Here is a 17,868-nt window from a genome sequence, read left to right on the forward strand (position 1 = left end):
GGGTTCTTGTCTGCGTTGCTGACGGAGAATTGGTTTCTTGGAGATGACTCCATGTGAGCTTCATTGTCCATTTTAACCCCTGAACCTGACCTGAGCCATGTACTGGCCTCATGGAGTTCCTAGGGTCTACGCGGTCAATGGACCCGATATTGCCTATGCCTCCTTTGATGAGGATCGCGAAATCCTGAATACCACTCCAACCAATGATCGCAATACTGCCTTTGACGAAAAGGCGGAAGCACCAAGGGACGGCGGTCAACACGAGTCCGCAGACACCCGGCCCCATGAGTCGCAAACCAACTCGTCCCCGGACACTGGCAAACCAGGTTGGGGAGATGAAGCTATCAGGGGTATTTGTGTGTCTCGATCTGGTCAGATGTTTGCTACAATGTCAGAGTCATCAATTGCCCTTTGGCAAACTCGGGTATGTCGACATTGACGTTATGGTTCATGAAGTCTGAGCTGGTGACTGACAATTATGGCAGCCTACAGCAGTAGTTACAGCAATCTCTCGATCTCGATTCTCGTTGAAAACATACGGTCCGAATGTCTCACTCCTTATGCACCCAGATTCGACGATCCTGGTTGTACAGACCTTCAATGGGTACCTACTTACATACTCGGTGGCGTCGGATTCAACAACTCAGGTCTACCAGCAGCGATTCGATCATTCTACACACCCTCGTCGTCAACAATTGGCCCGGTTTTCAGCGGTTGAAGAGGCCAATGTGGTTGGGGACATCAGCATTCGCTTCCGAATGGCCATCAAGATCGAGTCGGGAATTGTCAAGGCGCTGGCGCTAGATCAAGAACTTGTTGTCGCCACTGTGAAACCACCAGCTATACAATGCATTCGGTGGACGACTGAGGCGGGAGGAGCACAAACCACATCCGAGCTATTGAGTCGCATTCTAGGGATCTCGAAGAAGGTCTCGATCGTGGACATGGTATACGACCGTGCAATGAATCTGCTCATCTGGATTACCAGTAGTGGCCAGGCATATGCTGTGCAACGAGATCAGGGCTCACAGCACCATCCCGAAGCAGCCAAGAAACTCTTCCACGGACATTGCTTCCATAATCCAAAGGATGACAGCGAAAAGGCTGTGAAGGTCACTGTAAATGCACGCTTCTCTCTGTTGACTGTGAGCTGTTCAAATGGTGACGTCTTGGTTTACACTGCAAAAGATTACATGGGCAACATTCCACTTTCACAAAAGCTCCATCTACCAGCATCGCCCACAACCACCGGGGCTTTGACTTTTATGAGCTATTCCCCGGATGGATATTGTCTCTTTGCTGGTTTTGAAAATGGCTGGACAACATGGAGTGTCTTTGGGAAGCCTGGAGGAAACAGCTTTTCAGTGGATACTGCGTTGGCGACTGCTAATTCGGAGGATTGGTTAACTGGAGTGTCAGACGGGTGTTGGATTGGCGGAGGGTCGGATATCATTCTGTCTGGACAAAACGACCGTCGCCTGTGGGTTCTGGAGACAGCTCGCAGTGCCTTGACTGGTTGTTTTTCGTCTGCGAACTTGGCTAGAGGCCTGCTGCAGACTGGTACTGAGTTTATCCTCTATCGTGGTCATGATCTTCCAGATCTCATGACAATCTCAGGAAAGGATTCATTGTGGCATCATGGCCAGTATCCTCCGGCATATCTTCATTCCCAGTGGCCGATTCGATCTTGCGTCGTGTCTCAGGATGGACGGTATGTTGCAATTGCAGGCCGGCGTGGCCTTGCACATTACAGTGTCAACAGCGGCCGATGGAAGGTATTCGAGGATTCAAAAGCCGAAAACTCCTTTGCTGTGCGAGGAGGGATGTGTTGGTATGGCCACATACTAATCGCAGCGGTGGAGAGTGACGGGTCATACGAGGTACGATATTTCTCCCACCTGCGTTAATTTTATGCATGACTGATTTGGATTGAAAGATTCGTCTTTATTCGCGCGAGGCTTCTCTCGGTAACAATTCGATTATGTTCATCGAATATCTCCCATCACCAGTTGTGTTCATTGGGCCCTCTGGTGAAGATTCTCTCTTGGTCTACACATACGATAACATTCTGTACCATTATATCATTAATTCGACACAGCCTCAGATCACTCTTGTCCCTGTTGGACAGATCGCTTTCAATGGGATTGTTCGGGCACCCTCTCGCGTCCGATCTATCAGCTGGGTATTGCCCGAGGAGCAGATGCGTGAGTTAGCTTCTTTTTTATGCAGTTACCTGAGGACATCACTGACAACAAAGCAGGAAACGGTGATCCATCTCAAGATGTGAAGGTCGCATCTGTGCTTCTTCTTGTGGACGGCAATTTGGTATTGTTGCGGCCCACGGTCTCAGATGCGGGCGATCTCAAATACGACATGCGCGTTATATCTCATGATGTCGAGTATTACATCTTGATGCGCGACCAGATTTCCTTCAACTTTTCCTCGCAGGTTGATGAATACCTACCCGCCAGTCCTTCGGTTGATATGGCACTGGAGCCACCTCATAGCAGTCTCTCGCTCAGGGACTCTCTTTGGATGTTTCGTGGCCAACACTTGATAGCTTGGAATGACGTTCAAGATGTTTTGCGGGAGGAGATGGTGCCGGCACCACTCAACATCCCCTTGGACTTTTATCCATTGTCTGTTTTACTGAACAAAGGCATTGTGCTCGGCGTTGAATCGGAAATGATGCAACGGCGCGATGTGACATTCACCGTTCTGAAATTCGCCATCCGAGTAAGTTATTTTCCCTATCGATAACATTCTATACTGACCTGTGCACCTCAGACACACCTTTTCTTACCATACTTCCTCCAATATGGCCTGATCAGTGTTGGAACACCTGCAGCTCTCGCTCTCTGTCGCCATTTTTCACATTTGTCTTACTTCGCTCATGGATTGGAAATCCTACTTCACCACGTGCTGGACGACGAAGTGGATAATGAGAGCCGAGCAAATAAAAGCGAGGATCCCCAAGCACGAGAAGAACCACTACTCCCAACCGTCATTGCTTTCCTCCAAGCCTCGCTTCCCCCAGGGATTACCTTGAGATTGTTGTGCAATGCACACGGAAAACAGAACTTCGATCATGGCGCACATTGTTCACCTACCTACCTCCACCCAAGGATCTATTTGAACAGGCCTTAAAACTTGACTGCCTTAAAACTGCAGTTGGATATCTCCTTGTGCTGCAAGCCTTCGAGGATGAGGAGCAAGGGCATGATGGTCGCATCGAAGAGTACGTTGTTCGTTTGATTGCTCTCGCCTCCCAGAAGGAAGACTGGGAGCTGTGTGCTGAGCTAGCCCGCTTCCTCATTGCTCTGGATTCTTCAGGTGAGATGCTCCGGCGCGCAATTTCCCGAGTCGGTCTGCGACCCAACCCTCAATCTCCCGTGAAAGGCACGTTTTCTGGCTCGGGACCCCGATTTGGTCCTGCGGGTGTGCAAGGTTTGGGCTTAAACCTCCCAATCAGGTCGCCATCATGGGCATCTCTTTCTCCAACATCGTCTCTTTCGCCCCTTCCAAGCCGGCGAGAAGGGGATGTATCAGATGGAAATTCATATTTGGATGAGCAAGATAGATAATTAAAGAGAGTTTTGTTGATACTAAAAGAAGTCAGATAATACCCTCATAGTAATATCCCAGTTGCTTTCCTTCGGAAAGTAGACGTTCCAACAGCAAAGAGTAACAACAAAGAATAGCAGTATTGTTAGTGTAATCCCTACCGAAAAACAGCTGATATCATTTCATATCCCTTTGCTCAACATGATCTGTCATGATGGAATTAACCTCCTTTTAGGTTAATTCAATTGGCAGCAGTTGTGGACGGCAACTCGAAAGGTCCTTTTGAAACACAGTCAGTTTTGATTATCCTACACATAGTTGATACTGGGGTCTAACTGGAATTCGTCTTGATCTTTACACTGTCTGTCACTTTAGAAAGAACTGTCCATTCATAGTGCTCACTAGGTATGTCCTACGCAGCTTTCTGATACTTGTCCTAGTAATCTTCCTTTCTTTCTATCTGACTTGGATCAGAAGTACACTGTCACAACTCAGGTATTGCTAGGCTTCCGGAATGAGGCAGTTAGGTTCGTTGGCATCTGCCGGAATTGCATTGCCTTTTCTCCGTAGCCAAATAGCAATCCCTATTAGAGGAACAGAAGTCACCTGGACATTTGTGCGGGTGTTGAGTTGATACATGGCCATTCGTATTTGCCACTGGATGATTGCTATCAACAACTTGGCACTTAATACTCTCCACGCGACCGCCGACATAGGCTATAGGGCCCTTATCTGATTTGGGTGCCCCGAACATAGCAGAATGAGAGCGATCGAAAGCAACTATTTCACTTTCGCATTTTTTATCACTGATTCTGAGGATTAATCTCAATCGCACTGTATTAAAACATGACTTGTACCTACCTGTAAAGTGTGCACATATTCTTTTTGCCTGATGCCGCTTCACAGGGGATATATACGGACCCGACGTTGCGATTACTAGTAGATATTAGTCCGGTTTGATAATGATAAGCCTGGTAGACTTACTACTCCCTGTTAAGTGCGTGACATGAACCATCAAGCGGTAGTTCCAAATGGTGAGCCCAGAAGCTCTGGTTCGTGTAGATACGTGGGTTCGTGGAAATATCAGTCTGGCCTGAAGTCACCAACGAGTGAAATACCAGAGCAAAAGCTATAACAATGGGGAATAGCATGTTGGAAGCTTAAATCTATAACACCCCAAAGGATTAATAGAGTTGACCAAGAAGCATGTTGGCAAGTGGAAACGCGACTTTATATACCATGCCCTAAGACCGGGTTCTATTCCGGGTTAACGGGGGTCTTGCATAAGGTTTACTCCCAGTAAAACAATCCACCGGAGAATAACCTGCAAGATGCTAGGCATACCCAGCATGAACTAGTTAATGTAGGGTTTCAATAAATTTGAATCGCCAGGATTATCCTGATTTGATAATTTCATGGCGTTTGTGCATTGACCCGGGTCAACCGTAGCTCTATGGTCAAATATCCTGCTACTTCATTTTGATATTCATTAGTTGCCATCATCATTCTACCTATTACCATTATATGTAGCATGAATATAAAAATGTAAGGATGTAAGTCATAGGGTAGGAATCAGTTATTAACTAGGAAAAACAAGCAGAAAGGAGAACTAAAAAAACCTACCATACAGAAAATCGGGGAGTACAGAACTTTAACAGATCCGAAGAATCCGAACCAGAATGAACCTAATCCCTAGCGAAACAGTTCGCATGATTCTACAACCCTTACAACCTTTTACTTAGCATCGCCATCCCCGTCAAAAGTTGGGCGTATGAAACCCTATACATCCATGTAGTGGGGTCAAACATTTGGCGACGTAGGGAGTGGCTCAATATCAAACCGAAGGTGTATCTGGTACTCACGACCGAGAGTGAGAACTCTAGCGATGCGATGCGTACCTCTCTCCCAGGCCCCTAGCACAAGGCATGCCGCTGCCTTCCCTAGCTGTGTACCTAGAATCTCTTTATACTCCTCGGTATCATACTCCCATACTTGACTCTCAATCCGATTAAGCTCGGGCCAATCCACATCATGTCTCGGGTAGAGGATTTCCTGCACATAGGGTAGGGTCTCGTCGTTTTGGACATTAGTAAAATAAAGATATTTGAGCGTATCGATGGGGTGGTCAAACTTATATTGAGCAATAGCGACATTGGACCAATGAGGCCCCGTGTATCTGTAAATAACTTCACCAATTAGAACGCCTTTCGCGAAGGAGTGTTGATACTCAGTTTCCCTTTTGTAGCCATCTTTGTCCAAACCGTGGTGTGTCAATCTTGTGAAGCGGTACCCTTTCTCTGTTGTGGGAAACCCTAAATTTTCCAAGTCCTCCTGAATGGTTCGGGGCGGGTCATCAAAATGGTTCTCGGGACAAGTAAACCTATCTCTCTTATTGCTGTTGTTGAATAAATTGAACAATGTAATTCTTGATTGCCCACATTGGCAGCCGCCTAGAGTTGGGTCAGCAATCCATGCTTGGAATGCAGCTCCCTTTCGATAAAACTCGCAGACTTGTTCGTTTGACATGGGGGGTCTTTCATCACTTACAGGACTAGTGGGCGTAAACGGTGTCTTTCCATAACTGGATAAGCTGTTGTCATCTGGAATAGGATATGGGGGAAGAGATGCTGTGGACTTGGCAGGGACTGGGGATCCCGGTGATTTAGAGGCCAGACAGCGGCGAGTTGGGGAGCGAGAAGAATCACTGCTATCTTCATGGTTGCGCCCACGTTTGCGTAGCCCTGCTGGTTGATGTGCCATTCTATAATCTCTTGTTTTGTCTTATATTGTGTAGAAAAGATATAGAAATTTGGGTGTGGTTGAATGTGTTTTATAATAATTTTTATCTCGAATGAATACTTGTAATGAGGAAACGAGAGACCCTATAATTATATAGTCCTTGTGAATTGGCCTTGATAATCGAGTGAATGAGGGCCATTGAAAGAAGAAAGAAACAAGTCGTCGACAGAAATAGAATACTCGACAACCTATACAACCCATGAGGATACCGAGTGGCAAGACGACTTAGTACAAAGGAAGTAGAGACACTTGACAAAGAGTACAAAAATAAATTCACAAAGAGGTTGTGGAAATACAAAGCAAAACAAAAATTGCTTTGTTCGGAACAATACTATTCTAAGCTACAGCTTATATTAGGCTTAAAGGTAGCGACGACCTATAATAATAGGTACAATCATTCATTAACCTTACGATTATTGTAAAATTCCAAGTTTAGAACAGGTGCCCTCTAGTTGAGAAGCTAGATATGTAGGAAATCATCACGAAGTATAGTGCCGGACTTAGTAATGAGCCATGTTGCATGAGGACAGAGAGTCATAGAGTGAAGGAGAGCCTCTCTCTGCAAGGTCATGGTGGTCACAGGAAAGAGTTTCAGCATGGAAGTAAGTTCTTTATTATTCACCCAGAAAAAAGAAGGACAGCGAGCTGTTCCCCAGAAGCAAACGGAGGACAAAAAGGCGGGTGAATATTTGTTTTAGAGGACTGACTCTTTGTTGGAGCATACAACAGTCTACCCTAGTGAAATTCACCTACCATTATTCTAAGGCGATCTCATATGCTCAGCATAATCTAGTGCAATATCTGGTTTTTATCGTCTAATTAGGATAACCTCATAGATCAGAGCGTTATCATTTATTTGTATGCAATTGAAACAACTTGCATAAAATATGGGCAGAAATCTTGACGCTAGTAGATCCACTGTGGGGGTTGTTGTAGTACAAGCCTTCTCCGGCAAAGCCCTCATCCGTCCTGACCCCGGAAGTTGCCTAAATCGGGTATACGAAAGGTTCGATATCCGGCTTTGTATATACGGATTTATGTATATCCGGCTTATCGAGGGGGCTAGATAGACGGGAATTCGACGCGTGGAAATCAACAACATTCATACAACTAACACCATTAAGAAACGAGCATTCAAAAGAGGTATGTTAGAGAAACACATCAACTAATGTCACATAGCTGACCCCCATAGATGTCATTCCAGCCCAACTTGTCGAGAGGCGCACTCGCATCCCAATATTCGGTTGAAATCTGACGACATAAGCGGTTGAAATCTGGCGACATAAGCTGTGGTTCATTAAAGTCTGAACTGCTGTGAGGTTGCTATGTACAAAGCACTGTTGTCCCTGTGGCAATCCTCGAAAAAAATCCGTTATCTCACTTCCATCCTCCCATGGACCTGCATCTTCCTTGACCTGCATCTTCCTTGACCTGCATCTTCCTTGATCAGGTCTCCCTGCAACATCCATGTTCCATTGCTAGTAGGAATGAACATGCACGGCTCGCAGACGTGTAAACACGTCCCGGTTACGTGCGCCTCCTGCCCATCCCGTGCCAGTCGCCCTGATGTCGTTGAGTCCGGCCCCAAGCTCACGCCCAAGCCAGCAGCCTCCCCACACCAACGTTGCATCAAGATGTTCTCCAATTCGGCTGATTCGGGGCAAATCATCAGTCAGCACAAGAGCTCCCACTACGTTGGGATTGTCATTGCACAGCCTGACCAGATCCTCTTCCGAGTCAAATGGATAGACGATAGCCACAGGTCCAAAGATCCCCTCCCGTGCCAGGAGACTATTGGTGCATACATCGCTCAAGACCGTGGGTTTGACCAAGAAACCATTCTCGGGAACTGCATCGGGAATCCCTCCAACCTCAAACTTGGCATGCTCTTCACTGGCCTGAACTAGCTGGTGTCGAATCTTGGCATAATGCTCCTGAGAAACAACAGGACCAAGTTCCTTGCCTGGCCGGTAATTCATATTGACACGTCGGATGAGCGCGGGCAAAAATCTCTTGAAAATCGATTGGTGGACGAAGATCTGAGAACCGCTCAGACAGAGTTGGCCGCTATTTTGAAACGCCGCGTAGGCTGCCGCAGCAGCCGCCTCATCGATATTGACATCGCCGAAGACAATAGTTGGACTAATGCCTCGGAGATCAAGAGACAAGTGCTTATGAATGTCAACCAAAGTATCATTTCGAATTTGAATTCCGGTCCTGGTTCCTCCAGAGAACGAAACTCCTCGCACGAGATGCGAGCGCACAAGGGTGGAACCAGCGTCGGCATCTCCGAAAACAATGTTCATCACACCCGCTGGGACCTTTGCCTGTCGGAGGACCTCGGCAAGCACTATTCTCAGGGTTAGTGAATTTACGCAAGTCTGTCAAATGAGCTAATCGCTTACAAAAGGCGGTCATGCTAGCGAGGTCGCTCGGCTTGGCCACACCGGTACATCCAAATGCGAGGCAAGGGGCAATCTTCGACGTCAACAGGTAAAGCGGCATGTTGGATGAAGTGACAATGGCATAGACACCGACTGGCACTCGGTCCTCGTACGTCAAAGTTGATTCAGCTGGGCCTTCAGCTCGGCCTTCAGCTCGGCTATTGTTCAGACGTACCGCGGTCTTCTCGTCATGCAGTATGTATCTCGCAAAGTATCTGAAAAGAAGAAATGTCAGAAGTGCTAATATATAGTAAGGGCGTGAACGAACCGGAAATGTTCAATGGAACGGCCAACCTCAGCCCGTGCGCGATACACCGGCTTGCCTTGGTCAATGCTTTCCCAAACCGCAAACATCTCTTTCTTTTGCTCCATGATTGATGCAATTCGGAACAGAACATCAGACCGCTGCTGAGGTGTTTCCTGGGACCATGCAGGGAAAGCTCGCGATGCGACATTGATGGCGTACTCGACGACATTTGCAGGACTGCGAGGCACTTCCAGCAGGAGACCACCTGTACCAGGGGCACGCGAAGTGATCCATTCCGATGTGTGCACACAATCAAGGAAGTTGTTGTCGATGAAGTTCTGAAGACGAAGAGACTCCTTTGTCGAGGTGTCCAAGTGGTCCATGGCCCGGCCCAGGGTGTCGAGCTGCCACAGCGTCGAAAGGGTTTCCATGATGGATGGAACACAGGGAGGACAGATCAAGTGAAGGATTACCGCGCGTTACGGGGTTGGAATAAACCCTACGTTGGGGAGAGTAAGTAAGACTAGGATCAGGCTAATCCTTGTTGATACTTTCTAGTCGAAAGACGTACCTTGTGCTAAAGTTGTTGACAGGGTCAGGATGTATCAGAATGGGAAGCGTCGAAAAGGATGAGAGGACAAATGCTCTTGTTTGTTGTACCCTTTCGATAGCCTGGGTGAGAGCTCCGTGCGGTGAATCAAGATTAAGCGAGGCACATGAGATTGGCATATCTACAAACACCTGGGCTTGCTTCCTAAGGTACCCCGCCCCGACCCTCGCTCTCTCTACCACCTTTTCTTCTGTGAATTTGCCCCAATCTTCTGTCATTACGTCTTCGCTCCCCCAAGAACTCAGGCCTCCGCTCCGGGCACTGCCCTCGGGCATGGGAACGATTGAAACCCATCTCCGACACCTCTGCATCAATCTCTGGCACTGTATCCATCTCTGACACCTCTGCGTCCATCTCTGGCATTGCTCTGGCATTGCATCCATCTCAACCGGCGAACAAGGACGGGCACTCAATTGATGACACCATCACCTCATTTAGATAGAATTGCCTTGTATGGCTGCACAATATGTACATAACTCCATAGCTTGGCACGTCCACATACCTCCTGGGAGGTTACAGGAGCATGGGCTTCGGCTATGTTTCGCCTGGCGTTAAATACAACAACAACACCAAAGCTTCCTAAGATACTCGAAAGCAAGGGTCAAAAATAGATCGCAGTTTTTCCTTCTTTATTTCCTATTTTCTCGTCGAGAAATTGGGTTTCTGGGCCATTTCATAGCCAAAATCGAGCTCCAACACTCATGTTCTGCGGTGATTACTGCATTGGTGTGGTTGAGACAAGTTGTGAAACAGTGTGGAGGGTGGATGTAGTAAGATCAATGGAAAATTTTAGAATTGGAACAATATCATATCGAGAAACTGAGCCCGGTGATAACGCTAAATATTCTGCGTGATAATAGGCGGGCGAAAGACCGGACAATTTTACACCGAATCTATTTACGTTGCCTGTGTGGCGTTAGAGATATGTGGTGTTGGAGAGTATCCTACCCCGTCTTTTAGTTATCTCCCTTCATTTCTCGGAATTTCCAGGTCGCTGATCAACCCGGAGGCAGAATAAAATACATGACTCAACCTTAGAAATACCCATAGTTAATATGTACTAGTAGGTAACTATGGGTTATAGACAGAAATAGATACACGATGTACAGATATACTCGCACGTGGTATGGACCCACCTTCCCTTTTCGGAAGCACATGTTCCTATGTACCTACATGTATGTAGGTATAAGTTTCAGATCAACACCTTCCTTCCAACGACAATCCCCCCAGTGGCTAATGCACTGCCTGGAACTGCCTTATCATTTGGGGTTTGATCAAAGGTCCACTAATGGCTACCGCTCCCTTTGATTTTCAGCGCAAGGTCCTACGTGCTTTTCCATCGTGATCTCCGTGTGCTTGTTCCACTACTGGCTCCACATATTCTTTCCAACTCCAGGGATGAGCGGAAATTTCATTAGCACACCATGGGTCTGCCCCTTAGATTGGATTGGCATGTTGAGATTTCTCTTGCAAGATAAGTGGAATGTCCTGACCTAAAACAGTGATTGCAATGCTGTATTATTATCAGTCGGATTATAAGTTCACCCCATGTCAGACGGGTTGATTAAACTTCTTCCAGCAGTTCGAAGTATTGTCTATCAAGGAAGCCGAGGCCTACATACAATGTACCATTTACACAGTCAAAGGAGGATGTAGCAGGGGTCATAGACAGAGGACTATCTGCTTTGTCCATAACAAAGCCAACGAACTCTACGCATAATATCTTTGAGTCTTTGACAATTATTCAACTTAATGTGCTGCACAATGCCATTATCAACCTTGCTTTGTTGCTTATCGTTGTTATATGTGCTGACTTCGAGTATATAACTCTGCTGGAGACCCCCTGCTGTCTACTCAGATCGTCATACTGACCATATCACACAATGGATTTTAAGTATCCCGAGTTTGAGCCGTACGGGGCTAAGCTGATCCGATGGATGGAAAATGCCGACGAGCCTGGATGCCCAGTTCCCCTAACTACACTCGCCACATGGACTCTGCCACACCCCATGGACTGGAATATCGACCATGACAGGGAATGGTTATCACCAGACCGGAATGCCTCTATTGTGGGTCTTGGTCTGCCAATTGGATATCCAATTCCAGCTAGTCTACATCCCACAGAGTCCCCGTATATACGGCACTCGATCATCAAGACGGACGGTGGAATCACGGCATTGGTCGGGACGATTGGACCAGGTGTGCTTTTTGTCTATTCTATCAGAAGATACCAAGAGTTGAACGATCCGCACATGTCCGAACTTGCTAAGATTTCCTATGAAACGCACTTTCCGTTGCATGAGGTGAAGTTTATCTTTATGAACGAGGTGCAGGAAGCTGCAACTGAACCCTTTATTGAGGAACAGATCTACCCGTCCCGTGAGGGAGCTAGATATCCATCAGCAGAACCTCAAACCTGGGAGTATTCTTCACCCGAGTTTACCGCTATTATGGGTACGCCCATCGGTAAGGTTGTCGGATCCTTCATTCTAGGTTCTTTTGGCCAGGGTTTCAAACGAGTTGCACGAATTGTTACTTTCCAGTCCGGTATTTGCCTTCACAGGCTTGATATGCGTTTTGATATCGAGGATGCTTGAGGTCTGCATTGAGCTTTTCCTTCTAGGGGTTTGACTTGGAGGTGAAGATCATAGAGGAATTTGCTTACTTTAGTTGTTATAGAGTGCGGTGGACTGGGAGAGTATTTTTTATAATTTCACGTTAGAAGTGTATGGGAATCCTAGATTGATCGAACCCTTAAATCCTTTAGTAGCTTATTGTTTCCTACTTCTCCAAGCAAGGTTAACCAAACCTAGAAAGTGTGACAGGATCCAATGTGTTAGAGTGAGAAGTATCGGCATGTATCTATCACCCACTATCTTCTGGTTCTGGTTCGTTCGACGTCTCGAGCATGTTGCCTGATAGCTTGTGAGAAAGAGATGACGTGTTTTCCCCCTTCCTTCCACTCTTATGGTTCTTGCTGTATTCAAGCTCCAGGCGACTAGCTTCCTTCGCACAAAGCTTTGTAAACTCCTCAAGCGTGACGCTGTCGTCAAGAAATTCACGCGCGACTGCTCCCTTCAGACCTCTGGTCAGGCGGACACCCACCTCGTGCTTCAAGAACTCGAAACGAGTTCCGAATACACCAGACCTATACAAAAGCATGCAAAGGTAGGTGTGAAAGTCATCTGTGGGTTTCATGTCCAGTCTGTGGGATTCGTTTTTATGGCTCAGGTCACCGGAGATTGCCTCGAGATCATCGAACATATCCTGGACTTGAGTGTACGGAAGAATGGCATCCTGGCGTAAATGTGTGTTTAAGTGCATGTGAGCCTTTCCAGTGGTTCGGCATGAGAAGTAGATAACTTTGTGCTTCTATGTGGGGTAGTGATCCGCGTTAAACAGAAGCTTGCCGCGCATATCAATGACCCAGCTCTCAAAGGGAGGGTCGAGTCCATAGTCGAGCCTTTCTAGATCTGGGAGGTAGGTCGACTTGCTGCTGATTCGGGGCTCAATGTCACCTTCAACACTCTTAACAGCAAAGACAGATCGATTGGATTGGTTTCGGTTAGAGGTTTCAATGTAAGCAAGTATCTCAGGGCACGCGTGAGTTGGTCTGTCAAGTTGGAGGCGGCGCACCGCATTGGCGTAATCCTTTGCCTCTTCAACCACACGATTATGTTGTTCCCTTAACTCGCCGTACATGGTTTGCATTAGTTCAGCGGAGTGTTTGACTTCAGCAGTCTCGGGTACTTCGGTAATGGCACGAGCTCGGTGAGCTTCAAGTGCATCGGTGGCTTCCTTCACAGCCTGTTGTTGGACTTTCTCGTATTCCGCCTGGGCAGAAACAATTGTGTGTTGCAGGCGACTGAGTTTTTTCTTGACCCAGCCCATGAACTTCTCGTAGTCATTTCGAATCTGAATTCCGGTCTTGGCCCCTCCAGAGAACGAACCCCCTCGCACAAGAGGCGAGCTCACAAGGGTGGAGCCAGTGTCGAGTCCATCTCCGAAAACAATGTGTTCTATCTACTGGTAGGAGGAGAAAAACAAGAGGAAGCATCATGATCTATTCAAACTAGCAATGGCAGGGCATTTATACCCTGAAAAAGTCATCTCAATAGACCTCAGTATGCCAGCAATCAACCATGGTCCGAAGCCTGGACAATCAGGGATCTCAAGACAATGTTCATCACACCAGCTGGGACATTTGCCTGTCGGAGCACCTCGGCGAGCACTATTCTCAGGGTTAGTGAATTTACGCAAGTCTGTCAAATGAGCTAATCGCTTACAAAAGGCTGTCATGCTAGTCAGGTCGCTCGGCTTGGCCACACACCCTGCTCCAGTTGGCAAATCCAGGACTGACAGCCACGGTGAGTGGTGATAGTGGAATCTTCATCACCTCCAGGTTTGTCAAGATCGGATCTCGCTCAGTCAGGCGACTGGAGCGGGTGGGGCCCAGGGCGCAGGGCCAGCAGGTCGGTTCGGTTCGGGCCGAGCCTTGATGTGCATGAGTGGAGACCAAGTCAGATGGATGTGAGAGGATGTACAGCCGTGCAGGTAAGAAAGGAGATGAAAGTAAGATGAAAGTAAGATAAAAGTAAGATAAAAGTAAGATCAAAGTAATATAAAAGTAACATAGAAGAGAGGGTATTACTGGTCGAATGTAAGAAAAGACTTCTGACCAGGTGAACGAACGGGCTACAACAATAAACTGCAGCACCATGGCATCATAACCTAGATGAATGGGAACAACTTCTTTGTTAGCTACAAGGAATTCCCACCATGGGCTTGCTATTAGCAGACAATTGAGAGTAGACTCATGTTGTCTTTGTTGATGCCTAACCCCAGGATTGGGAAGACAGTGTGAGGGCCATTGGATTTGATCAAGAAAACGGCTCGATCTCTGCTGGGCATTGTGCATGGATAGTCGCAATGGAATCGCAACTTTTGAATGTGAGCCTTACTACAAGCATAATCGCTGCCATTTTGAACGTGCAGTAAAGAATGGGCATATTGAGTTGAAAAAAATATACTACAGTTCCAAAAGGACGTAGCAGATGCTTTGACAAATGTGTTGGGAAAGGATCTACTCCAAACCATGAGACAGCCCTTCTGTCTGATCTAGAAACAAAAAATCGAACTCAGTTTTCAATGGCAATTTTTGTTATGGGAGTTGACTAGCTTGAAGGTCCGCCTAGAGGTTCGTTTGTGCTAGGACTTGGATCAAAACTTGCTTGGGGGATGGTTCTTTACTAGACTTTGATTCATTGAGTGGTCTTCCGACATAATATATATAAGTATATGTGCAATTTCGTCTGATGATATATACTAAGACCAGTTCTCACATTCGTTATTTAATTCGAAGCACCGTTCTCCCGTTCCTGTAGTGTTTGACGAACTTTGGGAATCACGAACCGACCATAATCAATGGCGTCGTTGAGATTATCATATCCCCGGATAGAGATGAGGTCGGCGCCAAGATCAACGTAGTCAATAAGGGACTCGACGATAGTCTTCGGCGATCCAACCAGGGCAGTGGATGCACCACGCGCATTTGTTGCCGTAACAGTAGGATACCAAAGCGCTCGATCCTGGACCTCCCCACGAGCGGCAATATCAAGAAGACGTTGAGAGCCCGCATTCTGTGGAGGCGGCGCATCCACGGGAGCCTTTCCTTGTCCCTTTGCTCGGTTGGTAGTCAATGCATCGAGAGTTCGGTGTGCCTTGGCCCAAGCGAGGTCTTCAGTCTCTGCGAGAATAGGACGGAAAGTCACCCAGATGCGAGGTCTGTCTGAGTCCGGGCGACCGGCCTTTGCTGCTTCGGCATAGATGCGATCAACTTGGTCCTTGGTTTCTTTCAAAGGTTCACCCCAGAGACCAAAGATATCAGCCAGGGAGCCTCCGATGCGGTATGCTTCGTCCGATGAGCCGCCGACTGAGACAGGGATTGGGCCGTTGGTCGGCCGGACGCGGTTGCTGAATTGTTTGAAGGTGTAGTATTTGCTGTCCCAGTCAAATGGCTCATCGGACTTCCATGCGCGGCGAAGAATCTTAATATAATCCTCAAGACGTCCATAGCGTTCATCCTTGTTCAGGAAGTCTCCTTCCTTGGCCTGCTCTGCATCACTTCCGCCTGCGATAAAGTGAACCACGACACGACCACCGCTCAGTTGATCCAGTGTAGCTAGTGCCTTTGCGGCAACTGTGGGGTACAGCGTGTTGGGTCGCAGAGCAATGATAACCTTGAGGTTTTTGGTCACAGATAGAATGGTGGCTCCAATGGTGAATGGATCGTATGATGAGGAGTCGTAGGGAACCAGTGTGTAGTTGTAGCCATAATCATCAAGGTTGCGGGCGTATCGAACGAGATACTCTGGATCAATCGAGGCGTTGGGGATTGGATTGATCTCGGTAGATGCGTTCGGGAACGTGAGGCTGATAAATTCCGGCATAATGACTTTTTTCTACCTTTGACGTTACTGATTTTCTTGTCAGATGCTGTTTTATTTCTCACCTTACGGTAGATCGATCTTCTTTTAATACTTCAACATGGAGTATCTCCGGGCTGATTTGGCATCAATGCATGACGCAAGATGCTAACAGATTGCGTCTTAGCACGCAAGTCGATAACCATATCCTTCGGGCCCGGATCAGATGTTACTACAAGTTGAATCCCCCACTAATTCAAGTAAGCGCTATTCCTTCGGTCGCATCAACTAAAGAATAGTACGAGAACTAGAAGGTATTGCGCCAGTATTGCGCAAGATGGACAATGAGGATCGCAATCTCATGTTGACTAGGACCCGCCAGGTAAGCCTATAGAAAGCTGGCCGAGATCGCAGTTCAGTTTCGGGACTAACCTGTCCAGCTCTTGTCCCTAGATAACGAGTTTACAGGAGGATTCCATTCATCACACGATCACTGGGATAATCTTCGTCGTGATATGGTGCGGGTATGGACTCACGCCAAGGGAGTACTTTCGCCTCTAGTGGTAGTTACCAGCAGGTTAGTCTAAGTTTAGGGCTTTCCGGAAAGTGCGAGGTTTGCAGTAAGGTTGGTGATTCTGCTCAGGTTCCTTCGGCAGAACGTCCAATATATATCCCGAACTCTGGGGTTTATTTCAAATGCAAGTGGGGCGTGTCCCTTGGGGAGTTCTCTTGTTTATTAACTGCGAGCTATAGTCCAAGTCAGTGTTTTATGGTTTGTTATTTTGTTATCTGTGAGTCTCGACCGAGCGCAAACAATCACTGGCTGAAGTTATAGTTGGGGTTGATCTGCCATCCGGCCAAAGACCCGGCAGCTTGGTTAGACCTTCGACACCTCACCCTCCTGTTGCTCTGATTGATCTTGTACTTTGATTTCCACAAGTCGCAGGCTAAGCCATCGATATGCCTCTCGAACACGGGCATATATTATACACCCTGTCGGACCTTGTCGGAGTGCCTTATTGACGCCCCCGGGGTGATCAGATCATGACTCAGCATTTTGCATTTCCACCAGTCTTTTCATATGCCATCCTCAACGCGAATTCCTATAGGATTTATCGAATAGGGACACATTGTTTTGAATCTTGAAATGCCCCTAGCTTGACATCATTCCAAGCTATGTTGAGACCAATAAGGAGATGGATAACTTGTTGAGAGGCGTATGGATGATAAGACACTAGTCCCAATCGGGATCATACGTCATCGATGAACGATGGGTTATATCCGCGACAAACCTCCCTTTGCCTCTCGTTTCTTTTACACGGCTCTCCGTTTGAATATATTGACTACTACTTTTAATCTGCCATCATGCCTCTTGTCGTTCCAGGAATCAACTCCTCACTCGGCGATAAGTCCGAGTGGGTCAACAAGCTCATGGGCAAGACGATTAGCGACACTAGTAATGAGACAGTACGTCACCTTTGAGAAATCGTCGGAATGAAATATGGAATTCTGACTGTTTCCTAGTCCTTCGCAAAGAAAGATCTTCCCGAAGCTCACCGGGTATTGAAGCCGGGTGACATGAAGTCCATGGATCATAATCCGAACAGGTAACGTCTCACTGCACGGTGCCATGGAGTCAATGACCATGTTGCTGACGGTGCATGATTGAATCTAGACTCAACATCCATGTTAATGATGAAGGAGCCGTCCATGATGTGAACTACGGTTAGAGTTGAGACATATTTACGAGACTTGGTGCTCTAGACATAGATCACAAGA

The 17,868-nt window shown here is 47.1% G+C and overlaps 9 protein-coding genes across 9 annotated transcripts; 4 read left to right on the forward strand and 5 right to left on the reverse strand.

Moving 5' to 3' along the window:
• Positions 1-97: 97 nt before the first annotated feature.
• Positions 98-3,584, forward strand: N7471_002392 (RIC1 family protein; the record flags this gene model as incomplete). The annotated part of the gene is made up of 6 exons (XM_057275112.1): positions 98-424; positions 486-1,880; positions 1,937-2,204; positions 2,261-2,736; positions 2,788-3,100; positions 3,172-3,584. 6 exons carry the CDS (start codon positions 98-100, stop codon positions 3,582-3,584), a joined length of 3,192 nt encoding a protein of 1,063 aa, XP_057139750.1.
• A 1,780-nt stretch (positions 3,585-5,364) lies between these two features.
• Positions 5,365-6,324, reverse strand: N7471_002393 (uncharacterized protein; the record flags this gene model as incomplete). Its single annotated transcript, XM_057275113.1, has 1 exon — positions 5,365-6,324. The coding sequence occupies one exon, from the start codon at positions 6,322-6,324 to the stop codon at positions 5,365-5,367; it is 960 nt and encodes a 319-aa protein (XP_057139751.1).
• A 1,517-nt stretch (positions 6,325-7,841) lies between these two features.
• Positions 7,842-9,485, reverse strand: N7471_002394 (uncharacterized protein; the record flags this gene model as incomplete). The annotated part of the gene is made up of 3 exons (XM_057275114.1): positions 7,842-8,713; positions 8,769-9,022; positions 9,076-9,485. 3 exons carry the CDS (start codon positions 9,483-9,485, stop codon positions 7,842-7,844), a joined length of 1,536 nt encoding a protein of 511 aa, XP_057139752.1.
• Positions 9,486-11,547: 2,062 nt separating this feature from the next.
• N7471_002395 (uncharacterized protein) lies at positions 11,548-12,261 on the forward strand (the record flags this gene model as incomplete). Its single annotated transcript, XM_057275115.1, has 1 exon — positions 11,548-12,261. The coding sequence occupies one exon, from the start codon at positions 11,548-11,550 to the stop codon at positions 12,259-12,261; it is 714 nt and encodes a 237-aa protein (XP_057139753.1).
• A 268-nt stretch (positions 12,262-12,529) lies between these two features.
• On the reverse strand, positions 12,530-12,988 carry N7471_002396 (uncharacterized protein; the record flags this gene model as incomplete). Its single annotated transcript, XM_057275116.1, has 1 exon — positions 12,530-12,988. One exon carries the CDS (start codon positions 12,986-12,988, stop codon positions 12,530-12,532), a length of 459 nt encoding a protein of 152 aa, XP_057139754.1.
• A 48-nt stretch (positions 12,989-13,036) lies between these two features.
• Positions 13,037-13,963, reverse strand: N7471_002397 (uncharacterized protein; the record flags this gene model as incomplete). Its single annotated transcript, XM_057275117.1, has 3 exons — positions 13,037-13,683; positions 13,806-13,895; positions 13,951-13,963. The coding sequence occupies 3 exons, from the start codon at positions 13,961-13,963 to the stop codon at positions 13,037-13,039; spliced, it is 750 nt and encodes a 249-aa protein (XP_057139755.1).
• Positions 13,964-15,015: 1,052 nt separating this feature from the next.
• On the reverse strand, positions 15,016-16,113 carry N7471_002398 (LLM class flavin-dependent oxidoreductase; the record flags this gene model as incomplete). The annotated part of the gene is made up of 1 exon (XM_057275118.1): positions 15,016-16,113. One exon carries the CDS (start codon positions 16,111-16,113, stop codon positions 15,016-15,018), a length of 1,098 nt encoding a protein of 365 aa, XP_057139756.1.
• Positions 16,114-16,426: 313 nt separating this feature from the next.
• On the forward strand, positions 16,427-16,676 carry N7471_002399 (uncharacterized protein; the record flags this gene model as incomplete). Its single annotated transcript, XM_057275119.1, has 2 exons — positions 16,427-16,471; positions 16,530-16,676. 2 exons carry the CDS (start codon positions 16,427-16,429, stop codon positions 16,674-16,676), a joined length of 192 nt encoding a protein of 63 aa, XP_057139757.1.
• A 778-nt stretch (positions 16,677-17,454) lies between these two features.
• N7471_002400 (uncharacterized protein) lies at positions 17,455-17,819 on the forward strand (the record flags this gene model as incomplete). The annotated part of the gene is made up of 3 exons (XM_057275120.1): positions 17,455-17,556; positions 17,614-17,696; positions 17,765-17,819. The coding sequence occupies 3 exons, from the start codon at positions 17,455-17,457 to the stop codon at positions 17,817-17,819; spliced, it is 240 nt and encodes a 79-aa protein (XP_057139758.1).
• Positions 17,820-17,868: the final 49 nt, after the last annotated feature.

Source organism: Penicillium samsonianum (assembly GCF_028829775.1).
Source record: "Penicillium samsonianum strain IBT 33392 chromosome Unknown utg000002l_segment0_segment0, whole genome shotgun sequence".
Classification (NCBI taxonomy): Eukaryota; Fungi; Ascomycota; class Eurotiomycetes; order Eurotiales; family Aspergillaceae; genus Penicillium; species Penicillium samsonianum.